General features: G+C 50.1%; 1 protein-coding gene across 3 annotated transcripts; it reads right to left on the bottom strand.

Annotated features, from left to right (window-relative positions):
• Positions 1–269: 269 nt before the first annotated feature.
• Positions 270–13,149, bottom strand: LOC146345316 (zinc finger protein 212-like). Of its 3 annotated transcripts, XM_084859653.1 has the most exons (9): positions 13,106–13,149; positions 12,493–12,593; positions 11,264–11,671; positions 10,000–10,126; positions 9,434–9,550; positions 8,243–8,365; positions 6,300–6,401; positions 5,715–5,789; positions 270–4,251 (listed from the first exon to the last, which is right to left on the bottom strand). In XM_084859653.1, the coding sequence occupies exons 3-9, from the start codon at positions 11,654–11,656 to the stop codon at positions 3,455–3,457; spliced, it is 1,734 nt and encodes a 577-aa protein (XP_084715779.1). In that variant the 5' UTR covers positions 11,657–11,671; positions 12,493–12,593; positions 13,106–13,149; the 3' UTR covers positions 270–3,454. The 3 variants fall into 3 exon arrangements, with proteins under 3 accessions (XP_084715779.1, XP_084715780.1, XP_084715781.1); XM_084859654.1 differs by lacking the exon at positions 9,434–9,550; XM_084859655.1 differs by lacking the exon at positions 9,434–9,550 and having other exon boundaries at positions 8,243–8,329.
• Positions 13,150–15,864: the final 2,715 nt, after the last annotated feature.

Below are 15,864 nucleotides of genomic sequence, written 5' to 3'. Positions count from 1 at the left end.
GACTCTTACGAGTCCCCTGGACTGCAAGGAGGTCAAATCAGTCCATCCTAAAGGAAATCAACCCTGACTGCTCATTGAAAGGACAGATACTGAAGCTGAAGCTCAAATATTCTGGCCACCTAATGCAAAGAGAAAAGTCACTGGAAAAGACCCTGATGCTGGGAAAGATTGAAGGCAAAAGGAGAAGGGGACGGTAGAGGATGAGATGGCTAGATAGCATCACTGATGCAATGAATATGGACTTGAGCACACTCGAGGAGAGAGAGGAGGACAGGAAGGCCTGGCATGCTATGGTCCATGGGGTCACAAAGAGTCGGACACGACTTAATGACTGAACAACAACAAAGGCCAAAACTGAAGGGTCACAAGTTTGCTATGGTTTAGCACAGATCTCCAGATGTTCTGGACTTCAACTCCCAGAAGTCCCTGCCAGCATGGCCAATGGTCAGGAATGCTGGGAGTTGCAGTCCAACTATGTCTGGAGAGCCGCTTTTTGCCCGCCCCTGGTTGAGCATTACGTTCAAAGTGGTGCTTCAAGAATCCCTGGTCCTGCCAGGGTTGGGCAACTCATGTTCGAGCAGTTCCAGCTACGGTACAAGCTCTGTCGCTGCCTGAGGCAGAGCTACTGCTGCATCAACCCCGCCCCCACCTTCTCCTTCACTTTGCCTCTGCCCTGTTCACTCTGTGGAGATCTCCATGGATAGAAGAAGTGGCTGAGGTACTCTGTGAGTGCTCTGCAGCTCTACAGCTCTCCATAGAGTCAACACTGTGGCAAAACTAGGGATGGGGGGGGCATGACAAGAGGGTGGCGGCTGCTCCAGAGAGCTGTGGCACTGCTCTCTTGCTATGGCAAATGCCACAGCAGGAGAGAGGCTGGCGGGACTCCCCAGAGCACCCACTGGGGGCAGGGAACAGTGCAATTTGCCGCTCCTCCCACTCTGCCACCTGATGCGAGTGCCTCACCCTACTCCGTGAGAGGGCCAGCCCTAAGCCATTTACAATTTTGATTCAAATTTTTAAGATGCAAACAAGCAAGAGAGCCCAGAATAAAGATGTGAGGGCCGGGGTAAGAAACACATATGGGAAATACTGCAGACATACCAATTTGACAGTTGTTAATTTGTCTTGGGGAACTCTGGGAATTATAGTCCAGAGGGCAGTGGGATAGAGCTCACAGGGACTTCTTAAAATGTGCACCAAACTACAATTCCAAGGATCTGGAATCAGGGGAGCCATGTTGCTTGAACTTGTATAGAATTAGTATGTATGTGTAGCACAGACATTTCCCTCCCTCTTTCTCCTCTTGTCTTTCTGGTTTTTTAAAAATCAAATGTTGCGGTGCCAGTGGTACAACGCATCTTATGTCAACCCACCAGTCGAACATGCATTCTACTGAACTGAACTTTCAGCTTGGAAATGAGCAACTCTTCAAATCCCAGGCTGGGTCCTGGACTGAGCAGCCTGGCCAGCTGAGGAAACTACTGCCTTGCAGCTTCAGGTCTTCATCCTAAAACAAATGACTGTCTCACTTGCGTGTTGTGAGGATGAATGAAAGATTACAATGGGCTTTTCATTTTAAATTCTTATGTAACAAAGGATTAAGCCCACCGCCAAGAACCTGAAGACAAATACATTTGCCCGAACGTTTGCAGTTATTGTCTGTACCAGCCGTCCCCAACTTGGTGCTCTCCAGATGTGTTGGACTAAAACTCCCATCTTTCACAGCCAGGATGCTTTATGCACATGAACACACATTGGACACCATTCTATAATGAGAACTAGGTAATTTTTACTTGCACAGTTCCAACAAAGCTCAAACTCTTATATTAACTCCACAGCAAACAGGTTACAGACGATTCCTCAAGTAAAACATAATTCCAAATTGGGGATATGTAAAAATGCCTCAAAAGTCCAAATTCAAAATTTTAGAGGGAAATCATCTGCTAACACTGAAGCAAGTGCCAAGACACCCACGAAAGGACTACACTGGTTGATGGAGGCGAAGTAAGAAATCCCTGTTGCACCTCAGAGCAAATAATCACCACCCCGTTAAGGGTATGGTTTGCCATGAGGATGCTACGTGGAAGGAACCATCAACACAGACTCTAGGGCAGGAGTGGGCAACATGCAGCCCCTGCCATCACCCAAAGCAGCCCCCGCCACCCCCTAGAGCAGCCCCCACCACCCGCACTACTCCCCCCATCCTGAAAAAAAAGTTAATTTTTTTTTTGCAGGAAAAAAATGGGTGTTAGGAGCACTACAGAGTGCCGAAAAGGTCAAATCTAACTTGTTGGCAAGCTAGATTTGACTTTTGGGGCTCCATAGCTGCTACTAGAGCCAAGGAACCTGGGGGGAATACACCCACAGGATCCACTTTTAACTGGTGGTGAATTTCTTCCCATTTCAAGGCCTCCACTAGCTACTGATTAGAGCACAAGGGAGACTTCCTGAAGACTGAATTGGGCAGAAGCTGTTATATTGACAGCTAGCCTGGTCAAGGCAATGGTGAAAAAAGGAAAATTTGCCAGCCCCATCACAAGGAAAACCAAACTGGGTCCACATGGGTAAGGAGGCTGGGGTCCTAGACAGAATCCTGGTTCACATATAATGCTAACCCATGGCATATTTAACCCATTATTTATTGCCCTACCCAGGGTTTGTCTGACAGACAATAAAATTGTGTTTCCCCCCCCTCAAACCCTGTTCATTTTCCTCCTCCTTTGACCGCTCTCCCCCTGTATCCCAAATTACTTTGCAGTGCTGTAGTACTGGCATGTAGAGCAGTTAGCTTTTTTGACTGCTCTTGCCCGCCATCTCTGTAGCCTGGCAAAACAACCCACGGTTCTGGGTTCACAAGTAATGACAATCCAGGGTTTAAACAGCCCAGAGTTCGCAACCCAACAATAAACCAAGGGTTCTCTTTCTGGGTTGCTGGTGGTTAACAAACCTTGGTTTCTTAGTGCAACCACATTCACACATCACAACCCACAACTCAACAATCCATGCCGTGGGTAAGCTTATGTGTGAAACAGGCCAATGAGAGGAGGGGACAGAAGATCAGAATGAGTCATCCTCTACTTCCCCACTGCTAATGTGGGCAGGGGTACCAGGAGAGCCTCACAATCTTATCCCACAAAATCCTAGCCGAACCCGTTGAGGTTTACATGAGCAGAGAGAGACCCCTTTCCCTGCTCCAGGCATACCTCAACCCAATTCTCATCCTTCCCAGGTGCATTTTTCCACATCTTCACACAAGGAAGCATGCGCCAGACTGCGGGACTTAAGATACTTTCCCCCAATTGGGTTTCCTGGGAGAAAACCCTTATCCTATCCCATGAGAGCTTTCTCAACTGCTGCATTGCGCACTAAGCCAAAGGAGAGGGGACAGCAAGGATAATGGCTTTCATGTCTGATCTTGCCATACGGGGTTTGCATCTTCAGGAGGCACGGAGGTCTATGAACTGCTCTCGCCTGGTTTGCATGCATCCTCGAAGTTCACCCTCTGGGTCCCATGCACCCCCTGAACCTGGCAAGCAGTGTTACACTTCTTGCAGTGGTACAGCTGGGCCCCGTTATGCTTCAGCAGCCCCTTGTAGGAAAGCCACGAGCCGCAAATATGGCACCGACGGCTCCGAGTCCGGCTATGGTTTTGCAGGTGCTCCATCAGCAGCCCCTCGTGCACAAAGGTGCGGTCGCACTGGGCACACCGGAAGGGCCAGTCTTGGGAGTGCATCCGCTTGTGCTCCGCCAGAGCCGCCGGGTCAGTGAAGTAAACGTTGCACTCCAGGCAGCGGCGGACCTGGCCCGGGGCGTGAGACTGCTGGTGTCGCTCAAAGGCCGCCGTGTCCGTAAAGCTCCTGTTGCAGGCAGAACAGTGCAACGGCCAGTCCACAGCGTGGACCCGCTCATGCATGCCGAGTGCCTTTTGGCTGGAAAAGCACAAGTTACATTCTGCACAGTGGAACTGCGTCCCAGGTGTGTGGATTAGCAAGTGTTGCGACAGCTGGCCCTGGAAAGCAAAGCTCCGATTGCATTCCGTGCACTGAAATTTCCGCTTGCGGCTATACTGGTGGTCGGCCAAGGTCTCCTGGTGTATGAAGCTGCACATGCCGCACTGGACCAGACAACCTCTTGCGTAAGCCTCTTTCTGCTCAGAGTCCTCCAGGGCGTTCTGCGGAATAGTCTCTCCGTAACAGCCCGGGGCTGGCCGAGGCTTCTGGTCCTCCCCCTCCAGTAGCATTTGGTGTGCAGCTGAAGCAAAAAGGAACCTGCCTTTAGAAAAGGGGGAAACCTCCCAGGGCTCAAGAGCTCCCAATTCACAATAAGTACTCCAGAAGTAGGAGTTCTGAAATCCACTTTTTAACTTGCCCAGAGCCTCAGGGCAGATAACATACTTAAAACCCTTACAACAAAGAAATAAATGGATTGTATCCAATCTTAATTCTACTTAGAATAGACCCACTGAAATGAATGGGACTTAGATAAATACTGGATGCAACCAATATATGCAGCTCCACGTGGGGTACCAGTGTGTTTGTGGACACTCCTCTTGCAGCCCTGTCTTTCCTGATTTTTTTATTTTATGTAAAGACGTTTTTAATTAAAAAAAATAACTGGAGGCTGGCATGCTGCAAAGTGAAGTGTCGGCCTCCAGCACCAACTGTATGTCCAAGAATGCCTCTGGGTGTCATGTCTCTCAGCCTAAAGAGTTTGCCTTCTGTGAAATGAGTGTTGGAGCAGAAAACTGTGGGTTCAAAAGAGGGGTTTTGTGTTTTGGAGTTCAGATGCCACCCCTGCCATTTTGTGAATGAGCAAGCCAACCAGCCCCCAGGACAGCCATTCTGTGAGAGTGCCCGCAACACACTCTCAACATTCCAAATGTATCCACGGACCTCAAATGGCTGGGGATTCCTGGTATACACCATTTTGCGTGCTTAGAAACAACTCTAGTAAATATCTAACACATGAAGTATGTTCAGTACATTTTAAGTTATCCCAGCTTATTTCCCAATTCTGGATAAAAGGGAGAATCACCCTCCCATCCAATTCAATGGGATATGGACCTGTCTGAACAAGCTACCTCACATGGTGCTTCACTGTGTTTAATGTCTCATCTACTGGGTCTTTGATACCATCTCCCAGCCAAAATAATATCATCTGCTCACTATATCATCCTTGGAGATTAAGCGCTGGACTATATTAAAGAGTCTCAAACTCACCTATTATTTAAAATATACAGAAGGGAGAAGATAACATGTCGATGGTATGGCTGATATGAATACTTCTTTTAATATTAGCCTGGGAATTAAATAGAATCCTTAATAGGAATGAGTTTTTAAATGTATAATTTGATGAAGGTAATAAATAATTATTGGCTGTTGAATTATTTTGTTCTGTGTTTATTTCTGTTTCTCTGTTCGGCTGGATATAGTAAATTAATAGTAAAGTTAAGAATTATAGACTTACAATTTAAAAATGAAAATAATCACATAAAGTTAATGCATACAACAATATAGAAGCATCCCTTGCGGGATCTTTGTTACATTCTCCCAGTCTGATCAGCTCTGGACTATGTCAGGATGAGGCCCAGCAGATGTGCTATCCATTCTTTTAATGGATCATTGGGCACTTCCAGAATCTACCACCGACTCACCCACCACTTTTGTTCCAGGCTGCTGTAAACCAAAGCCATCTCCTTGCTACTCAGCACTCACCAAGTGAAACCAAGTCCTGTTGACCCTCGATACTCTGCTCCTCCTCTTCCTTAATGTAGACAGGAATGTACGACTCTGTGTGCAAGAGAGGCAAATCAAGAAGGTTCTCATCCCCTCCCTGCACTCCTTCTCCCCCTGCTCCCCCCCAAGGAATATGGGGACCTGCGAGGATTCTGGGGATCTCAGCCGCCTCAGAGGGCCCAGGCGAAAAGCCAAGATAGCTCAAAACGTTTGCAGCAGAGATGGAGGCTGACTTTCATCCCTGCTGCAGCCTAATTTCCATCGCCTTTTTCTTTGAGGAAAACCCCGAGGGGCATTCCTGCTCCTTGTTCATCTATGCAACTAGTCACCACATGCTTAAACTTTATTGTGTTTGCCCTACTGGCGCTGTTCCCATTCCAAACGATGAAATGCTGGTGTGCCCAAAACCATGTAAAAAGTCAAACGGCAGAGACAGGGGTCAAACCTCAGCCATCCCCAAACCATAGAAGCTCTTGTTCTTGGAGAATTGGGCCTGCTGCAGACTCAGCAAGCGCTTCTGCTTCGATGCCAAAGATGTTTCCCACTGTGTCACCTCACACTCACCACTGCTAGTGCTGCCGGGAGACAATGGCTCTGCCTTGATCTGTGTTTCCTCCATTTCTTGCTTAACTTGGAGCGCCACATCATGCTGGACAATCTGAAGTGCTTTGTGGAACAAGGAGAATTACACCCACGCAAGCTCCAGCGCCTCTTCAGTGCGCACCCAGGGCTGGACGGTTCTCTGCTGTTGCAATGGAGGCAGCAACACATGCCTGCGACAGCTGCCTGCCCTTCACTGCGGCTCCTGCCTGCAGCGGCCACTGGTGGTCCTATGCTGGCTCACAATCTTTCAGGGCAGGGCCAAATTCAATTTTGGAGAAGGGGGGTGCACATTCCAGTGGTGGGCAGGGCCAAAGACGAAAGGGGAGCAGGAAACTAGCTGATTTTGCTATAAAGCTCTTACTGCCAGCAAGTCAGCCTTAGGGGAGGCTTTTCAACCTTTTAGAATGCGGGGAAAACCACGCAAATGCTGGGAAACCACAAAACGCTGGTGATCGGGGGAAAGGAGGCGTGGCCATGTGGCGAACCCTGGAGGGCTGGACTGGGATGCCAAGGGGCTGGATCTGGCCCAAGGATGGAGGTTCAACCACCCTGCTTTAGGGATCCAGTTTGGGTGAGGAATAAGCCCTTCCGCCTCTGAACTATGACAAGGGGTTACTGAGAACAGGGCTTTTGGTAGCAGTCCTGAGACCACAGAATTCCCTTGCAGGAACATTTGCTTCATCCCCTCAGCTGGCTTTTTGCTGCCAAGCTGAAATGGTTTCATTTGAGGGAGGTTTGGGGTTTTTTTTTTTTAAATCAAGGGGTTCCTTTGGCAAATCTGTTGAGTTGCAGAAAGGTATTTTATTGAGGCATTTTGCTCCTATGCTTGTCTTTTGCCAGCCTTCTGCTGCTAGTTTGTTATGGTTGCTTTTAAATAGTTTTCTTCCTATTTCCTCCATTGTTTCTACTAGCGGAAGTAGACATAACCTTTTTTACGAAAGCACACAAAGCAGCTTACAAAAAACAGCAAACAATACAAGACAGTCACAGCACTCTAAAAGCAAAGCAATTAAACACAGCAATAGATTAAAAGCAGATTACAGTCACATAGTGAAAGAAAAAGGAACACAGAAACATAGGAAGCTCTTTATGCAGAGTCAGAACTCTGGTCCATCTAGCCCAGTATTGTCACCACTGACTGGCAGCAGCGGCTCTCCAGGGTTTCAGGCAGGAGTTCTTCCAGCCCTATCTGGAGATGCTACCCAGGATCAAACCTGGGACCTTCTGCATGCAAAGCAGGGGCTCTGCCACTAAGCCATGGCCCCTCCCTGTGTCCTTAACAAAAAAAAAGGTCTCCATGGGAGGGTATTCCTCAGGCTCAGTGCCACCACTGGAAAGACCCCAACTCAAGAACCCACCCATCTCACATAGGAGCAGGACCAACAGCAGAACCTCAGATGCAGATCTAAACTGGTAGGTCGATTCGTGCAGTACACAAATATATGTTTTTAACTATTTAAAACAACAAGGTGTGTGCATGTAATCCCTTAGTAAGCCCATCACCTGCACCGTCAAGCAGGGAGGAAAAACACATCATGGTTCTGACCCTGAACAGACATCCAAAGAAGCAAGGGAGGGATTAAGATGCACCTCACCCTTTGACAGGACAATGCAGAGGACCAGCTTGCTGCGGGGTGACTTGCTGAACGGTCGTCTGTCTCCACGCACAGTTCCTTACAGTATGCTGCAAACGCAGCAGAACTTTCTAGACAGCCAAATGGCCACCAAATGTTAACTCACATGGGCAGGGTAAAGTGTATTTCCATTGACCAGCAATACAGGCCCTGCATCATAAGGAAATGCAGGGGCCTGGATGGGGATGGATTATGGGAGTTGTAGTCCAGCCCATCTGGGGGGTGCCAGGTTTGGGAAGGCTGGACTATATATTGTGGAAGAGAACTCACCCAGGCTGGGTCCGCCAGCGAGGTTCATTTCACGGCAATTCTCCCGATCGGCAAACAGCTTTGCCTCATCCCTGGCCTCTTCTCTACCTGAGGAAGAAGCACCCATGGCAGCGACAGGGGATCCTGCACACAGGGGAAAGGAGAACGCCCACTTTATGTCACCAGCGTAGCGCTTCTGCACACTTTCCCTCAGGGCCCTAACTCACCTGACTTCTCCATGCTGGCTCTCCAGCCACCCACCACGCAGATGATGGTTCAAGCAGGAGCCAAACGCAGGCTGAGCCCACCCATGGGAGGAGCCGCCTCTGCAGGGGGTTCTCTCAGCCCAAGGGACAGCCTGACTCTTCAGCACAGCCGTTTTCAAACTGAAGAGTGTGGGAAGACATACTCAGGCCCTGGCCAGTCCATCCAGAAGGAACAGAGTGCGCGTAGAAAAGCAACTGGCCGGCTCTGCTCAAAACTGTGGGCGGAACTCCATGGCGCTTGGCCTGATCCAGCAAAGCACGGCAAAACTGAGGAGGCTGCGACAGACCTTAGCAGGGAGGGGGGGGCGGGGAGGCAGCCGAGCTGAGGATCACGAATCACGTGTGGTCTTCCCAAATGGCTAAACTATGGTCCTCAAGGAATCCAAGAAACAGCACAGTTCCACAGCCCTTGTACCCTTCGCCCGCAGTGCTGGGGCTGACAGGCTTTGCAAGGGAATGGAGATCGGAGCCTAAAACGTGGGAAAGATGCTGATGCAGGCAGCAACAGTGGCTGAAAGAGGGGGAGGGCACACCCACCTGGTGGGAGAGGCAGCCTTGATTTGGAAATGCCACACTGCTTTCTAATAGCCACTACCCAAAGAAAACAAAACAAGTGCTTGGTTGCAAAAAACTGGACAGCTCCGGACAGCTCCTGTAAGAAATCAGTAAAGGCAGCCTTGCCCAATCTGATGCCCTCCAGATGTGTTGGCCTACAAGTCCCAGCATCCCCCAGGCAGCAGAGCAGGGAGTTGTAGGCCAACACATCTGGAGGGCACCAGATTGGGCAAGGCTGAATAAAGGATTGGATCAACCTCCCTTCTCTTTCTCTCTGCATCTTGACTGGATCATTCTCCTTCCATCACCGAACAGTAACGATTGCACCAGGAAAGTGGAAAGAGCCATTCACAGGAAAGGGGCTTGACATTTCAGCACCCCATTGACATACCCCTGCAGCTGGGCTCCGGAGAAGTTTCCCTCCCCTCCAAGGCTTCTGGCTCCTTCGTGCACAGTTCCTCCCCTCGTTCCATCTGGGACAGGATCCTGGGCTTGGAAATGGCATAGTCTGACCACAGGAAAGGAGAGGCGTCACCGGGAAGCAATCCCATTTGGAACAGAAGACGTGCGCAAAGAACAGAAAGCAGTGGCGAGGTGGTGGGGGGGATGGTGGAGGTACACATGCACTGGACTACAGATCTGAGGGACGAAATAGCATAGAGAGCCAGTGTGATGTAGTAGTTAGAGTGCAGGACTGGGGCTTGGGAGATCCACTCAGCCGTGAAGCTCACTGGGTGACTTTGGGCCAGTCACTGACTCTCAGTCTAACCTACTTCACAGGGTTGGTGTGAGGATAAAATGGAGGAGGAGGACAAAATGGAGAGGAGGAGGATTATGTCAGCTACCTTGGGTTCCTTGCAGGAAAAAAGGCGGGATATAAATATTATATAAAATAAAAACAGATGTGGTTAAGACAGAAGCAGCCCAAGACAGCAACTGGTGGGGCAAAGCTCTTACCCAGCGAGACCAGCATCTCATAGTTGCTTCTCATGACGGCCTTGTAAAGCTCTTTCTGCCCCTCGCCCAGGTTCTGCCACTCCTGCTCGCTGAAGTAGATCGAGATGTCGTTGAAGGTCACCGGCACCTGGAATAGCAAGGATGATATGCTCAGAAGTGGCTGCCTCATTAGGAAACATCAATGGCTCTTCCCCCATATTTAGATGCTCAATGTATAAGGCCCAAAGAGAGCAGAATGCTAATATTGCACTGCCAAGAGATGTGTAGTGTGCACAGAGAACAGCTCTGCTTTATTAAGAAAACCAAGGGGAAAAAAAGCATTCACACGCAACACTAAACCATAGTTTAGTACACCTTTCCCCAAGCTGGTTCCCTCCAGCTGAGTTGGAGTACAATTCCCATCATCCCCAATGGCCATGCCATCTGGGGGATGGTGGGAACTGTGCTCCAACACATCTGGAAGGAACAATGTTGGGGAAAGATGACTTAGTGCTTTGTGAATTGGGATCATACACTCTCCTCTCCTCCTCCGGCAGGTCCACAAGCAGGAGGCTGGAAGCATCTTCTTTGGTTTTCAACCAACCAGCTTGCTGTTTCATCCAAACCAGGGCACACTGTGGTTAGTTTAAGATATGGCTTGTCCGAACAAGCCAAAAGCAACCCTGGTTTCCTGATCCTGGCTGCTGCTTCTTTTAGAAAAGACAACCACGTTTGGACAAAATGATGAACTGTGGTTAGTTGAAAATGGAAGAGATGCTTCCAATGTCTTCATAGCCCCACTGGAGGAGAGGGGAGCAGGCTCATGCAAATATGACTAAACTATGGTTTAGCACCATCTCCGCTTTTCAGCGAGTCCAAAAAATAGATCAATCTTGCATAGTTTTCAGAAGATCAGAATCAGGGCCACAAGATTCTCAAATCAAGGACTTGACACCTCAGTGGGGAATGCCCTTGCTTCCAACTTACCAGAAATTAGATTCTGAGATTCTTAGCAAACACAAAAACAAAAAACCACTCCAGCTCACCTTTCATTCTGTGAAATTGCAGAAAGGAGAGTTGAGACTGAAGGTCTGATTCTCAATGTTAATAATAAATAATACCTTTGCTTCGAACTATGGATCACTGAAAGTGAGGTCAGGTTGTACTTTGCAGCTCGCTAATAGATAATAAGGCTTGGCCAGGAAGTTGAGCTACAATTTGTGGACCCCCAACTACGCACATATGTAACGCCCATTGCTGTGCTTTGGATCAGGCCCAGCGTTACCTTCGGGATTTCTCCTTTAACGCTTGGAGGAAATCTCAAGATCCAGAAGTTGCGGTTCTTCAGCAGGTTCTCCAAGTTCTCCAGCCTCTGTTGGAGTAGACTGTTCTCCTCAAACAGGGTCCCGAGCGTGGACAGTTTGCTCTCCAGCTGGCTCCCCATCTCTGTCACCCTTTGCTCACAGCTGACCCATTTCTGCTCAGCGGCCGCCATCCTCCGCTCCAGACGCAGCAATCGGGCACTGGGAGAATCCATCACGTGATCCCCAGCTCCAACTCCAACCCATACAGGCGGCTCCAAGGTTTGCATCTTCATCTCTCCATTAAGCATGGACTGGCAGGCTGCTGCAGGTTGCAAAGGCAGGTGACAGCCAGATTCCGGGGCCTTGTACTCCATAGTCTATTTCGAGGGCTAGTGGGGAAACGGAGATCGTTGGTTAACCCGGAGGTCTGTATTTCCCCAACTAAAAACATCCGAAATTCAGCAGAGACAGAACCTCATCAAATCATGGATAATTTATTCTTACTTCAAAACTGATGGGACAGAGGGGGACAAGAAAGTGATACACAATCAGTGCATCAGAAATTGACACACCATCTGGTTTTGATACAACATCAGTGTAGTGTAGTGGTTACAACAGCCTTCCACAAGCCAGTGACCCTCCTGATGTGTTGGACTGCAACTCTCATCATTCCCAACCAGCATGGCCAACATATCTGGAGGGCACACACATGGGGAAGGCTGAGATACAGCATTGAGACTAGGAGCTGGGAGGCATAGTTTGAAATCCCCACTCAGCCAAGAAGCTCATCGGGGGACACTAGACCAGTCATGTTCTCTCGGCCTAGCCTACCTTCAGGGCTGTTGTGAGGATGAAATGGGGGTGTGGGGAGAAAAGAAACATGCATGCCCACCGTGAACTCCATGGAATGCTTCAAGTATTTGATCCCAAACTTATCACAGATCTATTTCATTTAACGGCTGAGACAGACATTTTAATGCACGAAGAAAGCTATACTAAAAATAAATCAAGGTTTCTTGGAAATTCCTTGGAATTCTCACCAAGGTTTCCAGATTATGGAACCACTAGAAGAGAGAGCAAAAAGCTTCTATATTCAGAAATAACATGCTAAATTTAAGAGTTCAAGAATTTGCAATCCAGTATCATATAACGAGCCTTATGAGGAGAAGCATACATTTCAGGGTGTCATTTCTAAGTCTGCTTTTTTCACCTGTGCCAAAGATGTGAACTCCACACGCTGGGGATGGGATCCTGGCCGTCACGATCCTCCTTGCATGTGCCGAGCGTTGCAGCCTCTCGTTTCGGGTTTCCCTGATCAAAGCCAAAGGGCAAACGTTGGCGGAGGTGCATCTGCAGGGACCCCAAAACTACCCCTGCCCTAGCAAAGGATGAAGCTCGAAGAAACCTCAGACCCCACCGAGAAGGGGGGGCACACAGATACTGGAGGCCGCCCGCCTTCATTTCCTATCTGGCAGCCTGCCCCAACCTGGGCCCTCCAGAGGTGCTGCACTACAACTCCCACAATCCCCCAGCTGGGGGATTGTGGGAGTTGTAGCCCAACAACTCCGGAGGGCCGGGATCGGGCAGGCTGCCACCTAGCAAGGCCCAGCTCCCCTTTCAAGGCCCCCAGGCCAGGCCAGGCCCCTCCCTGCCCCCCCAAACCACCCTGCAAAAGCAGCAATGCGCCCAGCCAACCAATTTGCTGTGCCAAAAGAGCATGAGGCTTCCCCACCTCCTCGCCTCGCTCCTTCCCCCTGTCCTGTCCGGCCCGGCCCGGCCCGGCCCGGCCCCTCCTCCTGCCCCCTGAAAGGTGAGCCCCAGACCTCTTTTGTTGCAGAGTCCCAGGCGACAGGCTCTCCGCTGGTGCGCATGCCCGCCAGGGCCGGGCCTGCGAGAGGAGGCCCGGCTCGCGCAGGAGCGGCCCCCCGCCGAGGGACTCGACGCCGCCCCCTGCGGCTGGGAGGGGCAGTGAAGGGAGCCGGCCCGCGTGGGAGCGCTCCAAGGACGGGCGTGCTCCAGCGGCTGGGCGCACCGGCTGGGGAAAGGCGCCTGCGCCCCCCTCTCCCCCGCACACGGTGCGCTGAGAAGCTGCTCTGGCTGGAATCGCCTCTCGTGCAGGGCCACTGAAGGGCAGAAGGCCTCGCCCTACGTGGCCCATACGGCCCCTCTGCGCGCGACATTGTTTTCCCGCCTGCACGTGCGAGATGCTTCGCCTGAACAGGGTGGGAGACCCAGAGCAGCCTTCTCCCGGGCTGGTGTCGTCCAGATGTCTTGGACTGCAAGGCCCACCATGCTGGCTGGGAATGATGGGAGATGCCATCCCGCACGTCTGGAGAGTACCAGCTTAGGGAAAAAGCTGCCCCAGAAGAATGGGTTGGGCACACCTGATGCAGTAGCACGGTTGAGGCCAAGTAGGTTCAGCTGGGCAATCAGCGGGAAGCAGCACAGAAATACATTTGTCCCGCATTTGTAATCTAACATCCAGGCAGAACCAACATGGATTAGGGGAGAAACGGTGTTCAGGTTATCTCCTGTTCAATCTCTGGCATCTCCCAGGAGATGCAGAGGCTGCACTCTGCCCAAGACCCTACAGAGGACGGTCCTGGATTAGATGGACGAAGGCAGCTTGCTGTGTTTCTATGTGTCACACAGGTACACACCCTTCCTCTCAAAACCCACCTTTTCCATTAAGCCTTTGGCTTAACCCCCTCAGCCTTCATCTGCACAGAAATCAAGTCTTAAGTCTGTGAAACCACATTCATAGATATTTCTTCCTTGTTCAGTGGTCTGAGGCTCGCAGGAGAAACTGGTAGCATCTGATGGCAAAACAAAGGAAGAGGACCTTGGATAGCTCCTCCTGGCTCTCCCACTACAATAGGGGGATGTTGTCTCAACAGGGAGCTAAAGCCAACTGAAGCCTTAGGTAGGCAGACAAACCCTGCAGTGTTGTCAGCTCCACCCTTCCTAGGGGAGCTGACTGAACTGTTAAAGGGCCCTCAACTGATTTTGTAGTCTGAGATTTCCGTGAGGCTGCGGAGATGGAAGTTCTGCTGGGAACTCATCCTCTCATCTGGCGAATGATGCCAGGGCTGCATCCTCTGGCCGGGAAGGCCCTGAATAAGGCACCAGCTGTCCTACCCCTAAGTAGCCTGTGCCTCGTCAGAATCACAATAATCTGCTGCGCACTGGGAGGCCTGGGGGCTGCAGGTCATGATGGTCTGTAAGTTCCTGAAGGCCGAGATCGTCCTTTTTTTCTTATGTTATGCTAGAAAGTGCCAGGATAGGGCATTGATGGCGCAAACAACATAAAGAGCTAGCGTATGCAGCAGCAAGAGAGTTAGCATCAGCTGGTACGTGATCCAGTAGTTGCAAACACGCATTCATTGTTGCTATGTGCAAAGAGATCGCAGAGTCCTAGTAATAACACAGCTTTATTATATGTGCTGTGTACAGCTGCGCTGCTACTGCACACCCGGCGTCTTGTGCCTTAATCAAAGATGCTGCTCAGCCCAGGCCTGATGAGCGCTGTGCTAGTGCTCAGCCTCTTGGATAGATCACTATTTATATGATCATATGGGGGCTTAGCACTGCCGCATGCCCCACTTCTGTCTTCTTGGCGAGAGGGAGGGATGAATGTCGTTTCAAAAACAAAAAGAGAGGAAGGAGAGGTGTGTCCGGCTAAGGCAAAGCCATAGTAAAGACTGTCTGATCACTTTCTAGCATTTGACAAGAGAATGTCAATATTTCTCAGTAGTCCAGGACAGCCGGGGGACTCTCTTCATAAGAACTAATTGGTATAAGATGGTTTCTTGATGCACAGCTTTCTCTTGGAATTTTCAGAATGAAAAAAAAGCCAGCTGAGTTTGGAGAAGGTGGCATACCTATGGGAAGCAAGGAGGTGTAGGTGTGGGTATGTGTAAGGCCAATGGCAGCAATTTTGGTGACAGAGGGTCAGAGAGAGAGAGTTAGCTGGAGGCTGCGCACAGCTCTGGGCGCAGGTTTCCTCTCTGGGGAAATGAGGTGGGGTAGAAGATCACCTCAGATGCCAGGCAGGAGCACTTTTGCTGCTTGCTCCACACAGGCTCTACATACATATTTTGCTAGCAGAACAACTATCAGAAACACATCTTAAGTCAGCCTTCCCCAACCTGGCTCCTTTGAGATGGGTCGGACTACAACTCCCACCACCCATTGGCTGGGGATGATGGGAGTTGCAGTCCAATCCACCTGGAGAGCGCCAGGCTGGGGAAGGCTGACTTAAGTCTTCAGTGGACTCTCCCTCCAAGGGGAAGCCAATGAACGGAGCGCTGTGCCTGGACTTCTTCATCACTCAAGAAAGCAGAGAGCATGTTGTAGGATGGTTTGGGGTCATCGTGGGGCATTCTCAGTGAAATCTGAAGGTTTTTGGCTGCAACTCAGGTAAGCATGGCCAGACCAAGACATTTTCTCACCGAGAAAATACACTCCACTATACACTCCAAAGCACAACATCCAAGATTTGCACTCAGCCTCCTCTGTGACATCACAAAGGTCTCATCACTGGCATCACAAGAAAACACTCACACAGGCAAAATAAGAAGAG

This window comes from Heloderma suspectum, chromosome 5 (genome assembly GCF_057233095.1).
Source record: "Heloderma suspectum isolate Gila_16-S chromosome 5, 16-S_ref, whole genome shotgun sequence".
In the NCBI taxonomy this organism is placed as follows: Eukaryota; Metazoa; Chordata; class Lepidosauria; order Squamata; family Helodermatidae; genus Heloderma; species Heloderma suspectum.
Note: the sequence above shows the minus strand (reverse complement) of the source record. Positions and strands in the feature narration are given on the sequence as shown.

Coding starts and splice junctions, on each gene's coding strand:
- LOC146345316 (XM_084859653.1), bottom strand. CDS start 11,656: ATGGAGTACAAGGCCCCGGAATCTGGCTGTCACCTGCCTTTGCAACCT. Junction 10,127..11,263: donor TTAAAGGAGAAATCCCGAAG/GTAACGCTGGGC, acceptor TTGCTATTCCAG/GTGCCGGTGACCTTCAACGA. Junction 8,366..9,433: donor TCCGGAGCCCAGCTGCAGGG/GTATGTCAATGG, acceptor CCCTGTGTGCAG/GATCCCCTGTCGCTGCCATG.